At 37.9% G+C, this 24,166-nt stretch overlaps 1 protein-coding gene across 1 annotated transcript; it reads left to right on the plus strand.

Moving 5' to 3' along the window:
• Positions 1-21,806: 21,806 nt before the first annotated feature.
• Positions 21,807-23,066, plus strand: LOC113696652 (uncharacterized). Its single transcript, XM_072056151.1, has 4 exons — positions 21,807-21,912; positions 22,046-22,434; positions 22,707-22,943; positions 23,046-23,066. The coding sequence occupies exons 1-4, from the start codon at positions 21,807-21,809 to the stop codon at positions 23,064-23,066; spliced, it is 753 nt and encodes a 250-aa protein (XP_071912252.1).
• Positions 23,067-24,166: the final 1,100 nt, after the last annotated feature.

Genomic DNA, 24,166 nt, shown 5'->3' on the forward strand with positions numbered 1-24,166 from the left:
AATAGAAAATGAGGGAGCAGCCGCCAAGGAGGAAAGGATCGACGGCTGCAAAATCTGGAGGAGGAACAAAAGAAAACAAAAAACCAGGGAGTGGATAAGGGGGGAGAAAGAGTGAACGACAGAAAAAAGGGAGAGGGGCCGAGAGCTGGGGGTTTGGTCTGAGAGTTTGAGAGCTTCGAGGGAGTTGAGAGCCGCGAGGTTGGAGAACAAAGGGAGAACTAGAGAGGGGTGGCGCAGCAAGGAGGAGGAGCCCCAACGTCACCACCATCATCTTCGATTCATCACGAACCAGAAGAAGAACGTGGGCAACCGGGAAGATTAAGCTTTTTGGGCTGAGCAAGGATACTTTGTCCATCATCCAAGATCCTGTTTCTTTTCCTTTTTGGAAAGGATAAAGGTAATGCCTTTCACTTGTCTTTTGCCCATAGATTATAACATCATGTCTGAAATGTGAAGTTTTGCTGCGATGCTGGTCTTGTTTTGCCGTGAGTTTTGCCTTTCTTTTTCTGCACTTCTGGATTTGGCAACACGGTCAGGTTTACTGGATTTGGAGTGCAGTTATGAGAGTTATATGATTGGGGATGGGCTGTTGTGCAGCTTGACTGGGTTTTCTTTTCCTTCTTCGCATGAGTAGATTTGGTTTGGATTGAAATATTTGCAGAAACTGATTAAAGCTTGTGTCTTTTGCTATTTTCTTTTGCTGCATTTTCTTCGTTGTTTTCGATTGGAATGGTCAGTAGATAGATTCAGGTTTAAAGATGTGTGCGAGTGGATTTGTAGATAATGAATGCCGTGCAATACTTGAGCTGGACAATGGATTTCAGATTGCTAGCTATTCTACATGATTGTTTGTCAGATTTTCGATAGTCCATTAGCCTTTTGTTTGTTCTTGTTGGTTTGGAGTTAGAGTTCAGTAGCTTGTTGTGAGTTAAAGTGAGGATGTTGGGTTGGAAATATTTAATCAAAGCCTTGTCTATGAACCACAACTTGGTCTGCACGATGGAAAGAAAAATCTGGTCACCAAAACCATTTCTGCATTTATTTTTCAGAACTTTGGGACGATACATTTTCTATTTTTTCTGGTCATTTGGATTGTGATCATTGCGTAATTTGTTGCTTAGCTTAAGGTTGTAATGTTGGATTGAAAAACATCTGATCAAAGCCATGTATTTGAATCAAAATCTGGCCAGCATCATGAAGTGGAAAGAAAAGCCGCGGCATGTGAAAATTGCAGAAAAATCTTGTTCCTCAAATCATTTTTGTTGCATTTTGAGTTTAAAACCTGTTTGATCTTACTCCTACCTTTGCTTCAAATCTCTGCATTTTGATTCAAATGGAGATACTTGGTTTATTTGCATGAATATAGATTCGGCCAAATGGATAGGAAATTGAATGAGACTATGCAACCGTGAGTTTGCAGCATGCTTGAGTTTTTCCGTGACCTTTTGCACCAGTTCTCCTATGTCTCTTGTTTGTTTAGATGTCAAATTCATGTCTTGTTTGTTTAGTTCAAAGTTTAGGTGTTAGATCAAGGAAATTTTGGTTAAGGTTGCTTGAATCTGAATCTGGTCTTAGAAGGTAAGACAGAGAAAAATTGCGGCAGTTTAGTTCTTCAAATGCTTTCATACGTGCCTGGAATTTCGCATGGGATGTCTCTAAGATTGCAGCCTGCTAGGATGATGGTAATGATGTAGGTTACTGCTTAGTTTGAAGCTATGTATCTGGATTTGCTGTGTGCTTGAGTTTGGTTTCGGTTGGTGAAACACAACAGAAATATCGCAGAAAACTTCCTCAGCTGCTGAATCCTTTTGTTGCGGTTTGGTTTGAATTTCTGTTTGCATGAAAATCTCCTTCATTCTGGTTTCACCATCCCCTTGTATGCATGATGAGCTTGACGTGAATCTGCCATGCGAAGTGCTGAAACTTAAAATCCTTTTGTATGAAAGCTGGAACTAAAAAAATCATTTTGCATGAAAGCTGAAACTTAAGATCATTTTGCACGAAAGTTTTTCATAAGAATCTGCATATTTTCCTGCTATGTTTTGCTGGATTGGATATGGAGTTTTGATTGATTTTGCCACCTAATACAAAGCTTAGATAGATGGAATAAAAGCTGCTTAGAAGTTGCTTATGAAATGGAAATGCAGCCAGCGTATGCTTAGTTGCAGAAAGCTTCAAATGCAGAAATCTTCAAAGTGCCGAACCATTATTGTATATTTTTTCCAGAATGTTTGCATGATCTCTTCCTGTGTCTTTGGTTGTTTAAATGTCAAATTTATGCCTTGTTGTTTGGTTTGAAGTCTTGGATGTTAGATCAAGAAAAGCTTGGCTAAATCAATCATGGTGTTGGAAAGGGAAGCAAAGAATGCAGCAGTCTTATTGGTCTCATTGCAGAGAGTTTTTCTACGTGATTGCATTGATTTTGCATGCAAAACAATTTCTGAAAATCCCACTTTGACCCCTTGGCTTCTATCTAATCCTTCTTAGGCCCATAAGATTTGGAAGTTTCTTCAATTTTGTCCTTTTACCATGCTAGTTTTCCTTGGCCTGTTTTTGTTTGATTCATGAATAGATTTTTGGTGAATTTTTAGAATGAAATAAGAAGATTCAAGTGGTTTTGGGAGCTCATAGTTTGATTTTTCGTTTGGCTAAGATCATGACTATTTTTCTCGTTTAATTCTAACGAATTGTTTTTCCATGTCATTTTTGAGAAGTTTAGCGATTACTTGGATAGATTTTACTCTTGAGTCACCATTTTAGTTTAGAACTCTTATTTCCAATTGGCTTTTTGTCCACTCTAATCTTTTGAGTTTCAATGTGCTTTTTATGGAAGAAATTCATCAAAAATGATTTTTCAATCTTTCTTTTCTCTTTCAATTGGATTCAAATTTTATGATTCATGGGTTGTTTAATTGTTTAAATGTTCTCAATGTGTCAATTTCATGTTTTAGGTTGATTATTTGAGATGCCTTGATCCCTCATGTTCTTTTTCCCTTCCAATTAGGTCCTAAGGTGTTGGCATTTGTATCATTAAGTGATCTCTATTATTTTGAGGACCTTTGAAGCTCTTTGATGATTCACTTTGACGTTGATTGTGATTGATTAGTGGTCGTTATTGGATCCTAAAAATGCAAGTGAAACCACTCATTGACCCGTATTTGATCTTAGGCATTTAAATGCTTCTAATTGTTCAATTCCATGTTTATGTGTTGGATTGCTTGACACTTGTTTTGTTTTGGACCTTTAAAGTTCTTAAATGTTCGATTGACTCGAATGTTTGGGTAAGGGTTATGTTTGAGTCCTTAATAGAGGCCTTACTTGGAATTTGAATAGGCCATGCCTTCTCCTTAATCTTTAAGTACCTTTGACTACATTTAAGTTGTGATTTGAGGAAATTTTTGATGATTTGATGAATGCCATTTGGATTATTTATATTTTATCATTAAAGTGGTGCTTTAACCTTTTGTTTTGATGGTCTTAGCGTAAGCCGTCCTTTTCTTTGGTAAATTCTACTATTTGAGGTACCTTGACCCTTTTTTTTATTTTGGAGGGTAAGTTAGTAATTTCGCTACGTTAGGGCGTCGCTTCAAGGGAGGTACACTCTATCCCTCACTTGCATTTCATTTGACTTTACGTGCTCCTACGTGTTATGTGAATATGCCTGTCTACTTCGCTTTCCTTACCTCCTTGCATGCATTTACTTGCTTTTTACTTTTATTTAAGTTTTATGGGGTATGTGTACACCTCTTGGCTTGTAATAGATAGGGCTCGAAGAGCATTTGGTCCATTTTCCCTTCCCCTTTATGCTTTTATGGGGTATGTGTACACCTCTTGGCTTGTAATAGATAGGGCTCGGAGAGCCTTTGGTCCATTTCCCCTTCCCCTTGGTTGCTTTTATTTAAGTTTTATGGGGTATGTGTACACCTCTTGGCTTGTAATAGATAGGGCTCGGAGAGCATCTGGTCCACTTCCCCTTCCCCTTGGTTGCTTGCTTTTGTTGCTACATGTTTAATTGCTTTGGTAGGCTCTTGCATCTAGTCGAGCATGCTAAGTGCTACGTGCTACGTGTTTACGAGCGTTTTGGCATGTCTACTTGCTTTCATAACCATGAATGAATGGAATGGATGAATGTACGTCACCACACTAGTCCAACGCTAGTTGTGGCTCATTATTTCATTAGGAATTCATAGAAAGGGCTAGTCCAACGCTAGACCCAATAGAATTTTTCCTTTATTTTTCATTAATGCATTATTTGCCTGTTCACTACATATCATGCATTTTTTCTTAGTTTTATCATCTGGCATGCTCCTCGATTCCCCTTTCCCCTCACTTTAGGTTTTGCATCCCATACTAGCTATAGGGTTCATTTTGCTTGAGTGTCCCCTCTTGATAAGGGAAACGAGCGAGTGTGGCTACTCGATAGCCTTAGCACTCTAGTTTCGCCTTCTAATCAAAGGGAAAATCAAGTCACGATTTAGGTCTCCCCGTACCCAATATGCATGAATTCCCTAGGCTCATGCATTCTCAATCCACTCTATCATTACACTTTCACTTTTGTCTCATTTGCACACATGCACCTTTTTATCACTTTCACTTGCACACGAACACTTTTTTTATCTCCACTTGCACACGAACCCTTTTATCTTCACTTGCACACGAACATTTTTATCTTCACTCGCACACGAGTACTTTCATCTACATTTGCACACCTTCACTCTTATCTTATTACTTTTATCATTTTTCTCACTTCACACAAACTCACACTTTCACATGGCATGCATTCCACTCATTTGTACGTCATTTAGATTTATGTGTGACCTCTCCAAAGGATCATTATTGGGCTTCACAATTAATGTGATTGGCACCACTCACCCTTTGAAGAGAAATTTCCCCCATGTCCCCTAGGTCTAGGTTTTTGCATTCACGTAGTCATATCCAACATGCGATACATACCTTGGGTAGAAAAGTTAGGAAAAATTGGTTTAAGTCACGCAACTAGCCTTGGCTAGGTCGCAGGGGTGCCTTGGATTTTTATCCTTGCCTTCCCCTCCGTCAAATGTGACCCCCGATCCCTCTTTTGGTTACGTAGACCCAAAAGTTCTTTAAAAGGGTTTATTTACTTTCTTTCATTCAAAAACAAAAATCATTTTTTGGGTGACTTGGTACACCCTAACTCTATACCAAGTGGCGACTCCATTTTTATTAAAAACCCTTTTTCGAACTTCACTTGGCCAAATCGTCGCATTCCTAAGTCCCATGGCCTTTCATTGTTTTCACTTTCACACGTTCACATTTCATACACACTCACATCTCACACACCACATTCACTCGATTCGAAAAGTGGGGCGCGACAGTTGGCGACTCCACTGGGGACTTCCTAAGTGGGTCCAAGCATTTGGCTTAGCCATTCATTTCCTTTTTCTACCCTTTTTATGCATTGCATTTGGATATTAGGGTTGCATTTTCTATTTTAGGACTTTTTCGCCTCGCGCACGTATCAAACTATTCCCTCACTCACGTGTGTATGATTGGTTGATTGGATGTATGTATCTCGCGCTTGCATTGCATTTGGGGGGGGTGTGTGTCACCTTTAGAGCCTCGCGTGGTTCTCACCCCTTTCCCTCAAAATAGGGAGCACTTCATACGTGCACGTCTATTTACTGTTATCCCATTTTATTTTATTTTTCGTGGGCGTTTCCCACACCGCCTTATAGGATTAGGATCGATTGCCTTGGGTAGGCGGCTGGTGTGCTCTGCGCCCATAGCGCTACCTAAGGGATCACTCGAGCCACCGATCAAAGGCCCTGGGAGTGATGACCCTTCGCCTTTAGGTCTGAAGGCTTGGGAGCCGAGACTTATCGAGTCTAGTTGCATTAGTGAACCCCAGTCTCATGCATCCATATTAGCATTTTCCTAGGCTAGAGTCAGCCTCACCCTATTTTAAGCACATTAGGCACGAGGGAAGGGGTTCCACCCCTTTTACTTGTTTTATTGTATTTCTTTTCTTAATTGCTCCCAAATGTGTTATGTGTACTATCAATTGCACTAACCATTCTTTTGTTTTCCTGGCTTGCATTCATATGCCTTAGCAATAAGAGGCCTCTTTGGCACTCTTTTAGTGACTTACCCACTAGATAACTTACATGTTTAAATTCCAGTCATTATGCTTAATTTTCAATAAGTACATTTCATTTTAGACCTTTTTCCCCCGATGCATTATTTATGTCCTTTAGACCATATTTGTCACATATTTACATCGCTTTAATAAATGGCATCATGCATAAACCATAGAAAGGGAATGCCACATAGGGAATCCCGTGTTTAGGAATAAAACCACCTTGTGTCTCGGATACTTAATCCAATGAGACTTGCACGTTTATATTTCATGTACCATCCAAAGGGGTAGTGCACAAGGTAAGGTAAGATCCGATCATTTTCATAGAGTGATCTTTGGAATATGAGCATCTAATAATCACTTTTTGGCCATTTTATCAAATATTGGTAAAAATCCCTTGCGTAAAGGACATTAATTTGAAGAAATTCACAAACGATTCCTCCTATTGAGATGATAAATAAATTGAGGCCAAATTGTGATTTTAGAAGGCTCATAGACTGATTTTCTGAAACCACCAATGGCCGGCCGATTCGATCAATCCATTTTGTCAATTCATAATCGATTTTAAATAAACCATTCATTTGACCAATTTACCCTTTTTAGGGTCATTCGGTCGATTTTGAATAAATCATCAAATCTTTTGACCAATCTACCCTTTTTAGGGTCATTCGGTCGATTTTGAATAAATCGTCAATTCATTTGACCATTTTACCCTTTTTAGGGTCTTTTGACCAATTTACCCTTTTTAGGGTCATTCGGTCGCTTTTGAATAAATTATCAATTCAATTGATCAAATTACCCTTTTTAGGGTCTTTTGACCAATTTACCCTTTTTAGGGTCATCCGGTCGATTTTTGAAAAATCATTCAATTCATTTGACCAATTTACTCTTTTAGGGTGACTTGGTCGATTTTTGCATAAATCATCAATCTCTTTTTCATTCATTTGGCCAGTTCACCCATTTTTAGGGCAATCGAATCGATTTTGAATAAATCAAGTTTCATTCATTTGATCAATCTACTCTTTTTAGGGTGATTCGATCAATTTTTGAATAAATCAAATTTCATTTAATTCATTTGACCAGTTTGCCTATTTTTAGGGCAATTTGGTCATTTTTAAATAAATCATCAATTTTATCCAATCTATTTGACCCGTTTTTTCCCTTTTTAGGGTTTAAATCTAAGGGTCACCGAATAGATTAATTGAGACATTGCAATCTCTTTTACACATTATTCCATGCGTCGATCAAAGTAGCAATCCATTCGGACTGTTCCCTCATTTTAGGACAAATGTCTCTTTTCACTCCAATTGACCAAATTCTTTCAAATTATTTTTCACTCCATAAGCTGATTGGATCCATCAGGTATTGTATAGTGCCTGCTCTGGAGGATTGCATTTTCATGCTAGGCCTACCCTTGGCATAAAAAGGGTTCCCCCATAGGGCATGCATACCGATTTTATAGTCTTGATTACTAACTCGGGGTATTTTCTTTTGTTTTCCCCTCCCCTGCATTCATAAAAATGTTTCAATAAGATGAAAATATTCTTCTATATCTGATGATAATTTTAGTCCAATAAATTTTGAAGAGTACAAGTGTTATTTGATTCTTGGGCGGATCCTACGATGAAAACCCTCTGAGAGATGTTGTAATTGTTTTCCAAAGGGAAATTTTGTATATTTGAAAAGGAGACAAAAAGTGTATATGTGGAGCTCTTTACAAGTTTCTCTCTTCTCACTTGTATCGTAATTGAATGAGAAAATTTGTTTCAAACTTTTTCAGCAATAAACTTTTTGGACAATCATTGTTTTGTGTATATTTATGTACATTTCATTCTTTATTCTTATTCATTGGAGATTTCATGATGAATTTTAAGAAATAAGACTAAATTGGGATTTTTTCAACCTCCGGCCTGAAAATTCATAATAAGAGTGTTCAGAATTAAAAGAGGTCACTCAAAAGGCCCTATGAGATTCCTTTTCTCCTTCATTTGACCCCAAAATAAAATCAGTCACATTGATTGATAAATTGTAAATTGGGGCAACTTTTGCTTGAAAATGTCCGCGGTAACTAATCCGATTCAATCACATCTAAGTGAAAGCAAAAATGTGCATTATTCTTATTTGTTTGAAAATTTGGAATGATACTTCAAGCATTCGTTTCACTACCTATACAGATTTTTATCATTTGCTCTCCCATTTGAGCCTATAGAAGAATAATTTCCTTCCAAATAAACGCCTTAATGATCTCTACCCTACATTGGAAAACTTTCAAAAGGGAATGGATTGTCAATGAGCATTTCGTTACTCTGGTTGTCATGAAGTGTAAGAATGATACTTTGGCCATCATTTCTTCAATCTAAACACCATTTATCCCTTGCGTCCTCATTTGAGCTAAAATTGGTGGTTCTTTTCGAATGCACTTATGATCGTACCTCGCATTGGGGAAGGAGATTGGGAAATTTTAAAAAGGAAAAGAAAAGGGGAAAAGCAAAAATGCTCGAATAAGGAGGGAACCGCAAATTGGGGAAATTTGACTCCACTTGGGTTCCGAATTTTGGAAAAAAGAGAAAAGGAAGAGATTTGTCCGCGTGGATCACCTATGTTTCACAAATATGGATGAACAAGGGTCTTCCCCAATCAGTTAATTCAGATACATGCCAAAAATTTCCCATTAATGAAAATTTCCTTTCAGAGTTATTGTAAGGAACGGAATACAAGTCAGGCCATCTTCTTTTCCAATCAAACATTCTATCCCTAGTTATCCCTTTTGAGCCTTCAGAATAAAATACTTCATTTGGCACCCCCTGAGAATCGCAAACCCCACACTGGGGCAAGTTGGGTTGAAAAAGAAAATTTCAAGAAGCGAAAAAGTGAAAACCCACAAAATCAAAAGGCAAAAGAAGAAAAGAGAACCTCAGTTCAAAAGTAAACTGGGGCAAATTTTGTGAAATTTCAAAGAATGGCAAAAAGGCCGAAAAGTCAAAAGGAAAAAGAAAAATGAAAGTGAAAAGCCTCAATTGAGCAAAAACTGAGGCAGATTTTGATTTAACCCTGAAATAGGGTTGGCGCAACAATGCGATCTCGGATTTTTCAAACCACTTTGAAATCCGTTTTCAAGCCTTAACTTTTCTAAGCACCCCACCTGACCCCATTACGAAAGCCGAAAGCCCTGACTTCTGTTCTTAGCAATGGCCCTGTTAAGAAAATTTCTGATGTCAAAAATTTTAGCTGTATTTCTGAATTGATTTGGCGTGAGGTTGACACTGCTCTTCATATGAAACCCCGAGAAGGTATTTCTGAAAAGAGGGAAAAAGAAAAGAAAAACGAGCGAAATGAATGCAAAAGAAAGATGCAAAAAGATTTGATGTTGAAAGACCCTGTTGGGAGATGATAAAAAGTCAAACAAAGTCCAAGAATCTGGAGTCCAGATGAAGGCAATGTTGAAAAATGCGATCTGTGGTGTAATGTCCTTGAAAGTTTTATTATTTAGCTATCGTTTTCAAGCCACATTACAAGCTCATAAAGTCCATCGTTGACTTATTCCTTCATGACAATCCAAAGTGACGACTATGCTCGTAAGAAATCCATCAATCATTTGTGATCATAAGGGAACAACCAGTTTTTTCATGTTTTAGCTATCGTTTCCATCCGTGTTATTGCAAGCCTATAAAGCTCGTATGTGGACTACGTTTTCTTAAGAAATAAGGATGATAAACTCTTTGCTTTCACCAAGATGTGGTATAGAAGGGGTTACATACCATCTGAGCACATGAATAAGACAAATCTTGACCTCCCATTTCCAAATCAGAAATAACGCCATTACCCAAAGCTTCGATGCTAAGGTAAGGAAGAAATCCTTTGTAATTTGGCATTATTTTGAGAAATTCATCATGAAATTTTCTTTCTTATAGTGTTCGCATAAATGGAAAGTCATCCAAACCAATTGTTTGCAATCAAATGGGCCCATACTGGGGCAAAAAAAATTTTTCGCAAGATTTCACAAAATAAGCCCACACTGGGGCAAATTTTTTATAGTCCATTTGAGGATTTCGTCAAAGACTCAAGCAAGACTTTCAAATCAATCACGCTGCCTTTTTCTTGAAAATTTGAGTGCATGTAAGCCCCCTGTGCAGGTATTCACAGTTGAAGTCGACGAAAAGCATCTGGCGATGTGGAAGGTCGATGCCGAAGAAAGGAAAGAAAGAAGGGAAAAGGGCCCTACACTGGGGCAAATTATTTTTGAAAAAAATTCTCTCGAAAAATCAGAAAAATTCAAAAGTCAAAAATCGAAAATCAAGTTCAAATTTTTGTTTCTTGGAAAATCAAAATTTAATTTCTTATATCTTGACAGATCAAATCCAATTTCTTGACCAATTGGATGGCAGGATTGGGTCTTATCCTGCTGACCATTCACCAGATCACGTTGGGCCTGGATTTTGTGCCGCCAACTTCACAAAAGTCATGTTGGGATTGGTTTTAATTCAACCGCCGTTAGCATCGAGTCTATCTCACTAACGTGCGTGTTTTCATTCTACCGCCGTTAGCATCGAGTCTATCTCACTAATGTGCGTGTTTTACTTCAACCGCCGTTAGCATCGAGTCTATCTCACTAATGTGCGTGTTTTACTTCAACCGCCGTTAGCATCGAGTCTATCTCACTAACGTGCGTGTTTTCATTCTACCGCCGTTAGCATCGAGTTTATCTCACTAACGTGCGTGTTTTACTTCAACCGCCGTTAGCATCGAGTCTATCTCACTAACGTGCGTGTTTTCATTCTACCGCCGTTAGCATCGAGTTTATCTCACTAATGTGCGTGTTTTACTTCAACCGCCGTTAGCATCGAGTCTATCTCACTAACGTGCGTGTTTTCATTCTACCGCCGTTAGCATCGAGTTTATCTCACTAATGTGCGTGTTTTACTTCAACCGCCGTTAGCATCGAGTCTATCTCACTAACGTGCGTGTTTTCATTCTACCGCCGTTAGCATCGAGTTTATCTCACTAATGTGCGTGTTTTACTTCAACCGCCGTTAGCATCGAGTCTATCTCACTAACGTGCGTGTTTTCATTCTACCGCCGTTAGCATCGAGTTTATCTCACTAACGTGCGTGTTTTACTTCAACCGCCGTTAGCATCGAGTCTATCTCACTAATGTGCGTGTTTTCATCCTACCGCCGTTAGCATCGAGTCTTTCTCACTAATGTGCGTGTTTTCATTCTACCGCCGTTAGCATCGAGTCTATCTCACTAATGTGCGTGTTTTACTTCAACCGCCGTTAGCATCGAGTCTATCTCACTAACGTGCGTGTTTTACTTCAACCGCCGTTAGCATCGAGTCTATCTCACTAATGTGCGTGTTTTCATCCTACCGCTGTTAGCATTGAGTCTATCTCACTAACGTGCGTGTTTCATTCTACCGCCGTTAGCATCGAGTCTATCTCACTAACGTGCGCGTTTTCATCCTACCGCCGTTAGCATCGAGCCTATCTCACTAATGTGCGTGTTTCCATCCCACCAACGCTCCATCTCACTTCAATTCATCTAATTTTTAAATTTCTGACCGGGTCTATCCCGTGGGTCTATCCCAATTTTAAATTTCTGTTCGGGTCAGTCCCATTTAAATTCCTGTTTAGGTCAATACCATTTCTCAAAAAATTGTTAAAGAGGTCAGTCCTCATTTCAGAAGCGTCCATTGCGGCTGAATGACACAGGTAAGTATTTGGTGTCTACTTCTTTGTCTCAAGTTTTTCCAAAACTCAGACAAAGAGGGGCAAACTGTAGACACCAAATTTTTGGTGTTTTATTATTTATTTATTTATTTACTATTCATTTTTATTTTTATTTGTCACATTTGGTTTAATTTACTTTTAGTTTAAATATTTTAGCCATTTTATCGTAGAATTGCTCAAAGGAAAAAGAAAAACGTTCAAAAAATATGTTTCAGTTGTTTTAGGTTCATGAAAAAAAAAAGAAAAAAAGAAAATTTGTTCACAAGAATATGTTTATTTCTTTAAATTCAATCTTTGGGCACTTTAGTTATTTTTATTAAGTTATTTTGAGAAAAAGGAAATGATGAAAAATGAAAAATTGAAAAATTAAAAAATGGCCATTTTTGTTTAGTTTTTTGTTTAAAATTATTTTGTTTTGTTATTATTATTATTACCTGGTTTGTGTAATTTTGTTATTATTATTGTTTTTTACTTTATTTTACCATTTCATCTATTAATTTGAAAAAAAAAAAAAATATTAAGGAACACGCGACTTGCAAGCTGCGTTTTTGCAGCTTGCAAGGAGGGGCTCTTAGCAGCCCCTTAGCTGCAAATGTGGGAGAGTATAGATTGTTTTAGGGTTGTGGCTCCCATATAAATGAAAAAAGCAGCAGCCGCAAAAGAAAAAGAAGGAGAGAGCTCGGTTAGGGGGGTTTCATATAAATAGAAAAGGAGGGAGCAGCCGCCAAGGAGGAAAGGATCGACGGCTGCAAAATCTGGAGGAGGAACAAAAGAAAACAAAAAACCAGGGAGTGGATAAGGGGGGAGAAAGAGTGAACGACAGAAAAAAGGGAGAGGGGCCGAGAGCTGGGGGTTTGGTCTGAGAGTTTGAGAGCTTCGAGGGAGTTGAGAGCCGCGAGGTTGGAGAACAAAGGGAGAACTAGAGAGGGGTGGCGCAGCAAGGAGGAGGAGCCCCAACGTCACCACCATCATCTTCGATTCATCACGAACCAGAAGAAGAACGTGGGCAACCGGGAAGATTAAGCTTTTTGGGCTGAGCAAGGATACTTTGTCCATCATCCAAGATCCTGTTTCTTTTCCTTTTTGGAAAGGATAAAGGTAATGCCTTTCACTTGTCTTTTGCCCATAGATTATAACATCATGTCTGAAATGTGAAGTTTTGCTGCGATGCTGGTCTTGTTTTGCCGTGAGTTTTGCCTTTCTTTTTCTGCACTTCTGGATTTGGCAACACGGTCAGGTTTACTGGATTTGGAGTGCAGTTATGAGAGTTATATGATTGGGGATGGGCTGTTGTGCAGCTTGACTGGGTTTTCTTTTCCTTCTTCGCATGAGTAGATTTGGTTTGGATTGAAATATTTGCAGAAACTGATTAAAGCTTGTGTCTTTTGCTATTTTCTTTTGCTGCATTTTCTTCGTTGTTTTCGATTGGAATGGTCAGTAGATAGATTCAGGTTTAAAGATGTGTGCGAGTGGATTTGTAGATAATGAATGCCGTGCAATACTTGAGCTGGACAATGGATTTCAGATTGCTAGCTATTCTACATGATTGTTTGTCAGATTTTCGATAGTCCATTAGCCTTTTGTTTGTTCTTGTTGGTTTGGAGTTAGAGTTCAGTAGCTGCTTGTGAGTTAAAGTGAGGATGTTGGGTTGGAAATATTTAATCAAAGCCTTGTCTATGAACCACAACTTGGTCTGCACGATGGAAAGAAAAATCTGGTCACCAAAACCATTTCTGCATTTATTTTTCAGAACTTTGGGACGATACATTTTCTATTTTTTCTGGTCATTTGGATTGTGATCATTGCGTAATTTGTTGCTTAGCTTAAGGTTGTAATGTTGGATTGAAAAACATCTGATCAAAGCCATGTATTTGAATCAAAATCTGGCCAGCATCATGAAGTGGAAAGAAAAGCCGCGGCATGTGAAAATTGCAGAAAAATCTTGTTCCTCAAATCATTTTTGTTGCATTTTGAGTTTAAAACCTGTTTGATCTTACTCCTACCTTTGCTTCAAATCTCTGCATTTTGATTCAAATGGAGATACTTGGTTTATTTGCATGAATATAGATTCGGCCAAATGGATAGGAAATTGAATGAGACTATGCAACCGTGAGTTTGCAGCATGCTTGAGTTTTTCCGTGACCTTTTGCACCAGTTCTCCTATGTCTCTTGTTTGTTTAGATGTCAAATTCATGTCTTGTTTGTTTAGTTCAAAGTTTAGGTGTTAGATCAAGGAAATTTTGGTTAAGGTTGCTTGAATCTGAATCTGGTCTTAGAAGGTAAGACAGAGAAAAATTGCGGCAGTTTAGTTCTTCAAATGCTTTCATACGTGCCTGGAATTTCGCATGGGATGTCTCTAAGATTGCAGCCTGCTAGGATGATGGTAATGATGTAGGTTACTGCTTAGTTTGAAGCTATGTATCTGGATTTGTTGTGTGCTTGAGTTTGGTTTCGGTTGGTGAAACACAACAGAAATATCGCAGAAAACTTCCTCAGCTGCTGAATCCTTTTGTTGCGGTTTGGTTTGAATTTCTGTTTGCATGAAAATCTCCTTCATTCTGGTTTCACCATCCCCTTGTATGCATGATGAGCTTGACGTGAATCTGCCATGCGAAGTGCTGAAACTTAAAATCCTTTTGTATGAAAGCTGGAACTAAAAAAATCATTTTGCATGAAAGCTGAAACTTAAGATCATTTTGCACGAAAGTTTTTCATAAGAATCTGCATATTTTCCTGCTATGTTTTGCTGGATTGGATATGGAGTTTTGATTGATTTTGCCGCCTAATACAAAGCTTAGATAGATGGAATAAAAGCTGCTTAGAAGTTGCTTATGAAATGGAAATGCAGCCAGCGTATGCTTAGTTGCAGAAAGCTTCAAATGCAGAAATCTTCAAAGTGCCGAACCATTATTGTATATTTTTTCCAGAATGTTTGCATGATCTCTTCCTGTGTCTTTGGTTGTTTAAATGTCAAATTTATGCCTTGTTGTTTGGTTTGAAGTCTTGGATGTTAGATCAAGAAAAGCTTGGCTAAATCAATCATGGTGTTGGAAAGGGAAGCAAAGAATGCAGCAGTCTTATTGGTCTCATTGCAGAGAGTTTTTCTACGTGATTGCATTGATTTTGCATGCAAAACAATTTCTGAAAATCCCACTTTGACCCCTTGGCTTCTATCTAATCCTTCTTAGGCCCATAAGATTTGGAAGTTTCTTCAATTTTGTCCTTTTACCATGCTAGTTTTCCTTGGCCTGTTTTTGTTTGATTCATGAATAGATTTTTGGTGAATTTTTAGAATGAAATAAGAAGATTCAAGTGGTTTTGGGAGCTCATAGTTTGATTTTTCGTTTGGCTAAGATCATGACTATTTTTCTCGTTTAATTCTAACGAATTGTTTTTCCATGTCATTTTTGAGAAGTTTAGCGATTACTTGGATAGATTTTACTCTTGAGTCACCATTTTAGTTTAGAACTCTTATTTCCAATTGGCTTTTTGTCCACTCTAATCTTTTGAGTTTCAATGTGCTTTTTATGGAAGAAATTCATCAAAAATGATTTTTCAATCTTTCTTTTCTCTTTCAATTGGATTCAAATTTTATGATTCATGGGTTGTTTAATTGTTTAAATGTTCTCAATGTGTCAATTTCATGTTTTAGGTTGATTATTTGAGATGCCTTGATCCCTCATGTTCTTTTTCCCTTCCAATTAGGTCCTAAGGTGTTGGCATTTGTATCATTAAGTGATCTCTATTATTTTGAGGACCTTTGAAGCTCTTTGATGATTCACTTTGACGTTGATTGTGATTGATTAGTGGTCGTTATTGGATCCTAAAAATGCAAGTGAAACCACTCATTGACCCGTATTTGATCTTAGGCATTTAAATGCTTCTAATTGTTCAATTCCATGTTTATGTGTTGGATTGCTTGACACTTGTTTTGTTTTGGACCTTTAAAGTTCTTAAATGTTCGATTGACTCGAATGTTTGGGTAAGGGTTATGTTTGAGTCCTTAATAGAGGCCTTACTTGGAATTTGACTAGGCCATGCCTTCTCCTTAATCTTTAAGTACCTTTGACTACATTTAAGTTGTGATTTGAGGAAATTTTTGATGATTTGATGAATGCCATTTGGATTATTTATATTTTATCATTAAAGTGGTGCTTTAACCTTTTGTTTTGATGGTCTTAGCGTAAGCCGTCCTTTTCTTTGGTAAATTCTACTATTTGAGGTACCTTGACCCTTTTTTTTATTTTGGAGGGTAAGTTAGTAATTTCGCTACGTTAGGGCGTCGCTTCAAGGGAGGTACACTCTATCCCTCACTTGCATTTCATTTGACTTTACGTGCTCCTACGTGTTATGTGAATATGCCTGTCTACTTCGCTTTCCTTACCTCCTTGCATGCATTTACTTGCTTTTTACTTTTATTTAAGTTTTATGGGGTATGTGTACACCTCTTGGCTTGTAATAGATAGGGCTCGAAGAGCATTTGGTCCATTTTCCCTTCCCCTTTATGCTTTTATGGGGTATGTGTACACCTCTTGGCTTGTAATAGATAGGGCTCGGAGAGCCTTTGGTCCATTTCCCCTTCCCCTTGGTTGCTTTTATTTAAGTTTTATGGGGTATGTGTACACCTCTTGGCTTGTAATAGATAGGGCTCGGAGAGCATCTGGTCCACTTCCCCTTCCCCTTGGTTGCTTGCTTTTGTTGCTACATGTTTAATTGCTTTGGTAGGCTCTTGCATCTAGTCGAGCATGCTAAGTGCTACGTGCTACGTGTTTACGAGCGTTTTGGCATGTCTACTTGCTTTCATAACCATGAATGAATGGAATGGATGAATGTACGTCACCACACTAGTCCAACGCTAGTTGTGGCTCATTATTTCATTAGGAATTCATAGAAAGGGCTAGTCCAACGCTAGACCCAATAGAATTTTTCCTTTATTTTTCATTAATGCATTATTTGCCTGTTCACTACATATCATGCATTTTTTCTTAGTTTTATCATCTGGCATGCTCCTCGATTCCCCTTTCCCCTCACTTTAGGTTTTGCATCCCATACTAGCTATAGGGTTCATTTTGCTTGAGTGTCCCCTCTTGATAAGGGAAACGAGCGAGTGTGGCTACTCGATAGCCTTAGCACTCTAGTTTCGCCTTCTAATCAAAGGGAAAATCAAGTCACGATTTAGGTCTCCCCGTACCCAATATGCATGAATTCCCTAGGCTCATGCATTCTCAATCCACTCTATCATTACACTTTCACTTTTGTCTCATTTGCACACATGCACCTTTTTATCACTTTCACTTGCACACGAACACTTTTTTTATCTCCACTTGCACACGAACCCTTTTATCTTCACTTGCACACGAACATTTTTATCTTCACTCGCACACGAGTACTTTCATCTACATTTGCACACCTTCACTCTTATCTTATTACTTTTATCATTTTTCTCACTTCACACAAACTCACACTTTCACATGGCATGCATTCCACTCATTTGTACGTCATTTAGATTTATGTGTGACCTCTCCAAAGGATCATTATTGGGCTTCACAATTAATGTGATTGGCACCACTCACCCTTTGAAGAGAAATTTCCCCCATGTCCCCTAGGTCTAGGTTTTTGCATTCACGTAGTCATATCCAACATGCGATACATACCTTGGGTAGAAAAGTTAGGAAAAATTGGTTTAAGTCACGCAACTAGCCTTGGCTAGGTCGCAGGGGTGCCTTGGATTTTTATCCTTGCCTTCCCCTCCGTCAAATGTGACCCCCGATCCCTCTTTTGGTTACGTAGACCCAAAAGTTCTTTAAAAGGGTTTATTTACTTTCTTTCATTCAAAAACAAAAATCATTTTTTGGGTGACTTGGTACACCCTAACTCTATACCAAGTGGCGACTCCATTTTTATTAAAAACCCTTTTTCGAACTTCACTTGGCCAAATCGTCGCATTCCTAAGTCCCATGGCCTTTCATTGTTTTCACTTTCACACGTTCACATTTCATACACACTCACATCTCACACACCACATTCACTCGATTCGAAAAGTGGGGCGCGACAACAATAAGTTTGGAAAATTGGAGATTTGTACAATAGTCCTAAAATAGGTAATTTTATGTTTAAGTACTCAAGTGATAGTTAGTAGTACAATCGTTATAGGGATTTCTCGAAAGTTTCGCGTTATCGCGCTTAAATTGGTGGTACGCGTTTTCACACGCGCGATTTTAATTGAGGGACTTTAGATCATTATTTTGGAACAATTAAGAGTGAATAATATTTATATGAATATAAGTGTATTGGAGGTTTAGTGCACTAGTGAAATAAACTCGAGAGAAATCGAGCCCAAAACGCACGCGTATACGCGCGGAGGAGAGTTGACTTTTGCAACAACTTGGGCCACACCTTGAAGCTTCCCAAGGAAGCTACATTTTTTATCAACTCTCTCTCTCTCTTCCTCACAAGAATAGCCGGCCATCAAGCTGCAAAAACAACACCCAAGTTCTTCATTTTTCATCCTCATTTCTTCAACAAAAACACCATCAAATGCAACCAAAATTTAACCATACTTAGCTTAACACTTGGAGAGTCCATCTAGCTACAAAAACAAGGAGCTTTTCACGGTATTTTTGAGCAAAGAGAGGGCCGAAATTTCTGGTCTTTGCACACCAAGGAGGTACATAATGATCAACTCATAGAATCTTATCTTGTGGAAGTTATATTGCATGATTAAGCTCTAGTATGCCATTGGTTAGCTTGTTTATGGTGTAAAATGAAATGGGTGGGCTCTATGAACTCCCGCCTTTGTCTTGAGGGCTGATCTCATGCTTGATGATGGATTTAATGTTGGTTTAGTTCTCAAAATGGTAGATTAATGGTGTATTATTAGTATAAACTTCAAGGAGTGCATGGGGTAAAAAGTTTCGATTCTGCCCCTGCTTTGAACGTACCTATTTCTGCAGAATTTTGGGGATTTAATGGCTGGTATATGATGTTTATATGTTGTATAGATGGTGTATAAAATTTCATTGAAAAATATTGAGGTTTGGTTGGTCAAATGGATTAATTTCGTGAAGTTAGTAAATCTGGAAAACTGTTCCTGTAATGGTCAGACAGCTCGCTTGTTTTGTCTATAACTCTGTACTCCGACATCAAAATCGAGTGCCATTAGTGGCATTTGAAACTAGACATTCTCAGCTTTCTAACGGTATAAAATACAACCCCAAATTTCATCCTAGCAGCCCGTACCAACCATTTAAACATGACTGTTCTGTTTCTATGTTTTCCTGGAACGAAGTTCAGAAGGTGCAACTTGAGGCTCGAATTTGAGCTAGTTGTGTGCTGAATTTCAAAACAATTTCTTTTGAGAAATTGAATCTTTACGAATGTTTTTTCCAATGCCACCAACCATTCTCAATTCAGAGCTAAATTGAGTGATTTGTGACCAAAATACGGAACCTGCCCTGTTCTTGAAAACCCTAAATTCTAGGCAGATTTGATACTTGACTTGGTGTGAACTTGTCAATTGAATTTCTTGGAGATAAACACTTACCAAATGTACCATAAATGTTCCTTACGTTTTTCCTACACAAATTAACTAAGTTTGAAGGATTTTCTGGGCCAAATGTTTGGAAATGAAGAAAGAAAAACTCAAGACAGTTTGGCCTGAGGAATTTTTTGAAACTTTAGTTGGTTGGTTGACTACTTTTCCGAAAGCATTTTTTCCATGAAATTTGATATAGGGATGCCCTTTATATAGGAGTATTATACTGCCAAATTTTGTACCAATCCAAGTCCATTTCGATACCTAACTAAAGTCCCAAAGTCGGAAACTCAAATCTGGAAATTTGTTCAACAGTTTCAAATTTTCCCAAACTTTGAGCTACCGTATCTCGGTGCTCGAAACCCGATTCTTGATCCTCTTGTTCTGTTATAAACCTTACTTGCAACTTTAATTGAGTTACAAATTTCAGAGGCTGGTTCGGAACGTGTGAATTTTGCCGGATTTCCAAAGTTAGCGAAAAACCAACCCCGACACAACCTTGAATGCCCGGAAACAGTAACTTTGAGCTCATTTTTAGTACCTTCCCTTTAGAATCATGGAAAAGTGCCTTCTAAGAACTTTTAGTACTTTCAAAAAGGTTTCCAACGGCACCAAGTTTTCCAATATTTGGCATATAGAATGTGAGATACGATTTTTCAAAGTATCATATCAAACCTGAAGTTTTTCCAAATTCCAAGGGAAGGGAGTTTTCAAGTACTCCTTATTCCTTCAATATTTCTTGAACGTTTTATACTTGATTTCCCAAAATGAAAACTTGATTACCCGTGTACTTTAAGAAACTCCATTTAAATCTCGATTTACGAGTAATTGAGGTTCATTTTCATGAAATTTCCTTAGATTGTACTAGTGTACAATCTTCCTTGATAATTGGGATATATGAGTGATACTTCACTATTATTTGCTCAGGCGCACACGAGGACCCTCAAGAGGATCCTACGGTGAACGCTTAAATTTCGGTTGAGACTACTTACTACTTGGTGAGTGTCAAGTGCATGTTTACTTGAACTCCTGTGAACTTGATACATGCTTGTCTTGCTTAATCTACCTGGTTTTGACAAAATGGAGTCGAGTGTGTACTTTATCGCACTCGTACTCATTTGAAATAAATGATTCATGCTTGGCCTGGCTTGCTAGACTTACATATCCTGAATTGCATGCTTGGACCTATCAAATACTTGTATACATGACTTGGTATGCTATGAGTGCATACGTCGTTGGAGTGAATCTCCTCGACATTTACATGTACATGGGGGACGCCCAAACTCATAGGCCAACCATGGAACTCGAGTCGGCATGGGCTTGGTCGGGAATCTCGGTGAGCCATGAGATTCACATGATAAGCTTGATCTATTGAGAGATCTTGCTTGGCATACTCGTGGAGTATTGCCTTATAAATATCGTGCGGGCCCGCAGCGGTGTACGGTGGACGGATGGGAAGTTAGTTGAGTTCTACGGATTGGAAATACTGACTCGGTTGACGGAGTGTCATCGCGGGGAGGTATACGAATGTCATCGACACAGCAAGTGGAACTTAGCTCCTGAGAGCTACTATATCCTTGAATTGTTTCTGTTTACTTTCACTGGCTTTATTAATTACTTGTAATTATCCCTTGAACTGTTATTTGGGACTATTATCTGGACTACGTGCTTGCATGTGTGTTCTTGGCCTCACGAGCGTTTTGCTCACCCTGTAGATTTATTTTCCTTAATAGGATTGAACTCGGAGATGTATTGGAGAAACCCTCCTGATGTACTTTTGTTTAGGATTTCTATTACATTTTGGCTATGCCCTTGATTTTGGGTTGTACTTTTAGATTTGAAATGTAACATTTGGGGCGTGATGTATATTTGGGATTTAAGATATACTTTGAACACCCGACGTGCGGGTTGGTTAATGAATGACTATTGTTAAGCTTGAATGCTTCCGCATTTACTGTATTTAAGTTATTTACTTGTGTTGTGTAGACTGGTAATAAGTTTGAATGGAATTGCTTGAGTCTTGGCGAGAGTTGGGCAGGCGTCCCGCGGATACCCTTTGGTTCGCCTTAGGGAGAAGTGGGGGCGTCACAAAAGCCAGTTGCCCAATGTAGAAGCTGAAAAGTTTTACAATCTAATTGATAATTCTAACAAAGAGCTTTACTCTGGATGTAAAAGATTCTCAAAACTTTCCTTTATGATTCGGTTGCTTCACCTCAAATGCCTTGGTAAACTCAGTAACAAAATTTTTGATATGTTACTTGATTTGTGAAAGTAGCCTTTCCGGATGCGATGGATGGTTTGCTCATAAGACAAGGAAGAAATTGTATGCTCAAATTCGAAAGAAATTGATAAATCTTTTTAACCTTTTGGTTTCATTTAGTTTTTTCTTGTATCACCTAGTGGTCTTATGAAGACTTCATTTTCTATAGATGAAAAAATTAGGTCATCTCCCATCACGAGTTGACATGTTTGAACACTGTTATACTGACTCAAACGGAAACCCGGGAAATGATGACGTTACAGCTACATTAGTAAGTTACTAATTGGTTGATGAAATTAGTACTCTAAATGACTTAAATTGTCTACTAACTTAAGACTGATTCTACTTTCATTGATGTAAGATAATCGATTTTAGTAATATTGAACTTTTTCTGGATTTTGAATACAGCCAGCTTTGAAGGAACAGTTAGCCAACTTCCCCCTGGTTCTAATGATGATGTTGGTCGTAATGATGCATTTGCCCAAGTATTTGGGGAAGATAACAATGGGTGTGTGCGCATGTATAGTCTAGGTGTGACACCATCAGACAAATGGGGTAACGTACCCAGTCGCAGCACTTGTCAGCGTATTGTTATGGAGCAAAAGGCAGCAATTTCTAAGATGGAAGATAAATTTGCTGAGCAAGATCAGCAGCTGAAAGACCAAGCCAAAGAACTTGCAGAGCTCAAAGCAATGGTGTGTCAGCAGCAAAATAGTGGCTCAAAAACTAGTGGCTCGATAAATTCAACGTCCTCTAATCATGTTTCAAAATCACGTATTGGTGCTCATTCTATTCAGGTATGTTTATGATTTTTTTTCAAGAATTTATTGTGATTATACCATATGAGGATACTCACTTTTGTTGTTTGAAACTTGTTGATTCATTAAACTGCTATTTTGTTTGGTTATGTTGAATAGTAAAACATGGTAATTTCAACTTAGTAAAGTCATGGTTATTAAGTTTTATTACTGAAAATTGGAGAAATGCTCAAAATGCAAGGGAAACTCTACCAAATTTTTTAAAAATAAATCTACCTAATTCAATTCTATGACTTCAAATTATCTTGTAGGAAGGTGATTGGGTGGATATTTTCAACTTGTTTGATCCAACAAAATGTCTAGCTATTGGTCGCCTCCAAGGAATTGATCCTTCTAAAGTTGTTGGCGAACAACCATTAGGACCATGTTTGTGTGAAATACTAGTACAAATTGTGGTGGAACGCAATGAACAATTGATTAGGCCTTATGGGCTATTGCAAACAATTGAAGATGCACTTGGTACACCGATTGCTTGGCCACTGAAATTGGTATACTTTGACACAAGATTGTTCAAGTTTTTTCCTTTACAAATATTTGTAAGTTGGATGGATAATGAAGTGGTGTTCTTACTTAATCTACTAATTTTATAGGTGAAGATTCATGAGGATTGACAGCAGCTTTTTGTTTAGAGAAGCAATGCTAGTTTTTGAGCTAACTTCAAATTTGTGGAATATTTTGTGTTCTTGAGGATGTTGCTGGATTCTATTGCAAGAGTTGGATGGCAGCCTTTTGGTTAAAGAAGCATTAATGCTAGTTTTTTAATTAACTTCAGATTTGTGGAACTTTTTGCTTTATTTAGGATGTCACTAGTTTTTTGCTTTCAAGCAGATTTATATTCTTTGGCATAGTGGCTATCTTACTATTGCATATTATGTGTTTGGCATATTGTATAGGAGATTAGAGTAGAAAATTTGGATGAAAATTGTACCAAAAAAAAAGACATCTATTGAGGCACTTGCCAATGCCTACATTGAAACTAATGCACCTAGTACAACCACATATCGTAACACTTTTTGAGTGTTTGGAGATTCCTTTTACAATGGTAGAAAATGCCTTGAAAGACAGGTAAACACTACACTGTAAACTGCCTCCATTAATGTATATAATGCACCTCATTGTGCCTAGACAATTACCTTTTGGCAACATGTACAAGTGTCCTAAAAAGGACAAAAATGATACCAAGTAAAGTGCCTTTATAGTGCATCTTTAGAGACATTGGTGTGTGCCTATTTGCAATTTCTATCATGGCAATTGTGAATGCATCAAATTCATTAAACATGGCATTAAAAACGCCTCCAACCTTTTCCAAACGGGTAGTTTAGTAGACATTTGATGTGTATGCCTCAATAGTCTAAGTGCCTCTAAAAGTTCCCTATTGCATCATTTTGTTGTGCCTCCAAATATAATTTTTCTTGTAGTGTCTTTTGCATTTTTGCTATTCATATTCTGCCCAACTCTATCAAGCCTCTAGAATCAAGCACTTTGGTTGATATACTTCAAAGTGGGGAAGGGCTCCAATGTGTTTAACTAGATTCAATCCATATTTAGTTGAAAGCAAAAGTGTTCATTGTTCTTATTTGTTTTGAAAATTTGGGATGATACTTTAGGCATTCATTTCTCTATCTATACAGGTTTTTATTGTGAGAACCCGAAAATTTTCTTAATTTCTAGGCATTATTTTATTTCTTTGCACACATTTTCGATATTTTCT

Source organism: Coffea arabica, chromosome 6e (assembly GCF_036785885.1).
Source record: "Coffea arabica cultivar ET-39 chromosome 6e, Coffea Arabica ET-39 HiFi, whole genome shotgun sequence".
Classification (NCBI taxonomy): Eukaryota; Viridiplantae; Streptophyta; class Magnoliopsida; order Gentianales; family Rubiaceae; genus Coffea; species Coffea arabica.

Bases quoted from the DNA above. Each gene is read 5' to 3' on its own strand.
- LOC113696652 (XM_072056151.1), top strand. From the start codon at position 21,807: ATGAAAAAATTAGGTCATCTCCCATCACGAGTTGACATGTTTGAACAC. The intron at 21,913-22,045 runs GTTACTAATTGG...TTTTGAATACAG, and splicing joins CGTTACAGCTACATTAGTAA to CCAGCTTTGAAGGAACAGTT. The intron at 22,944-23,045 runs GTATACTTTGAC...CTAATTTTATAG, and splicing joins TTGCTTGGCCACTGAAATTG to GTGAAGATTCATGAGGATTG.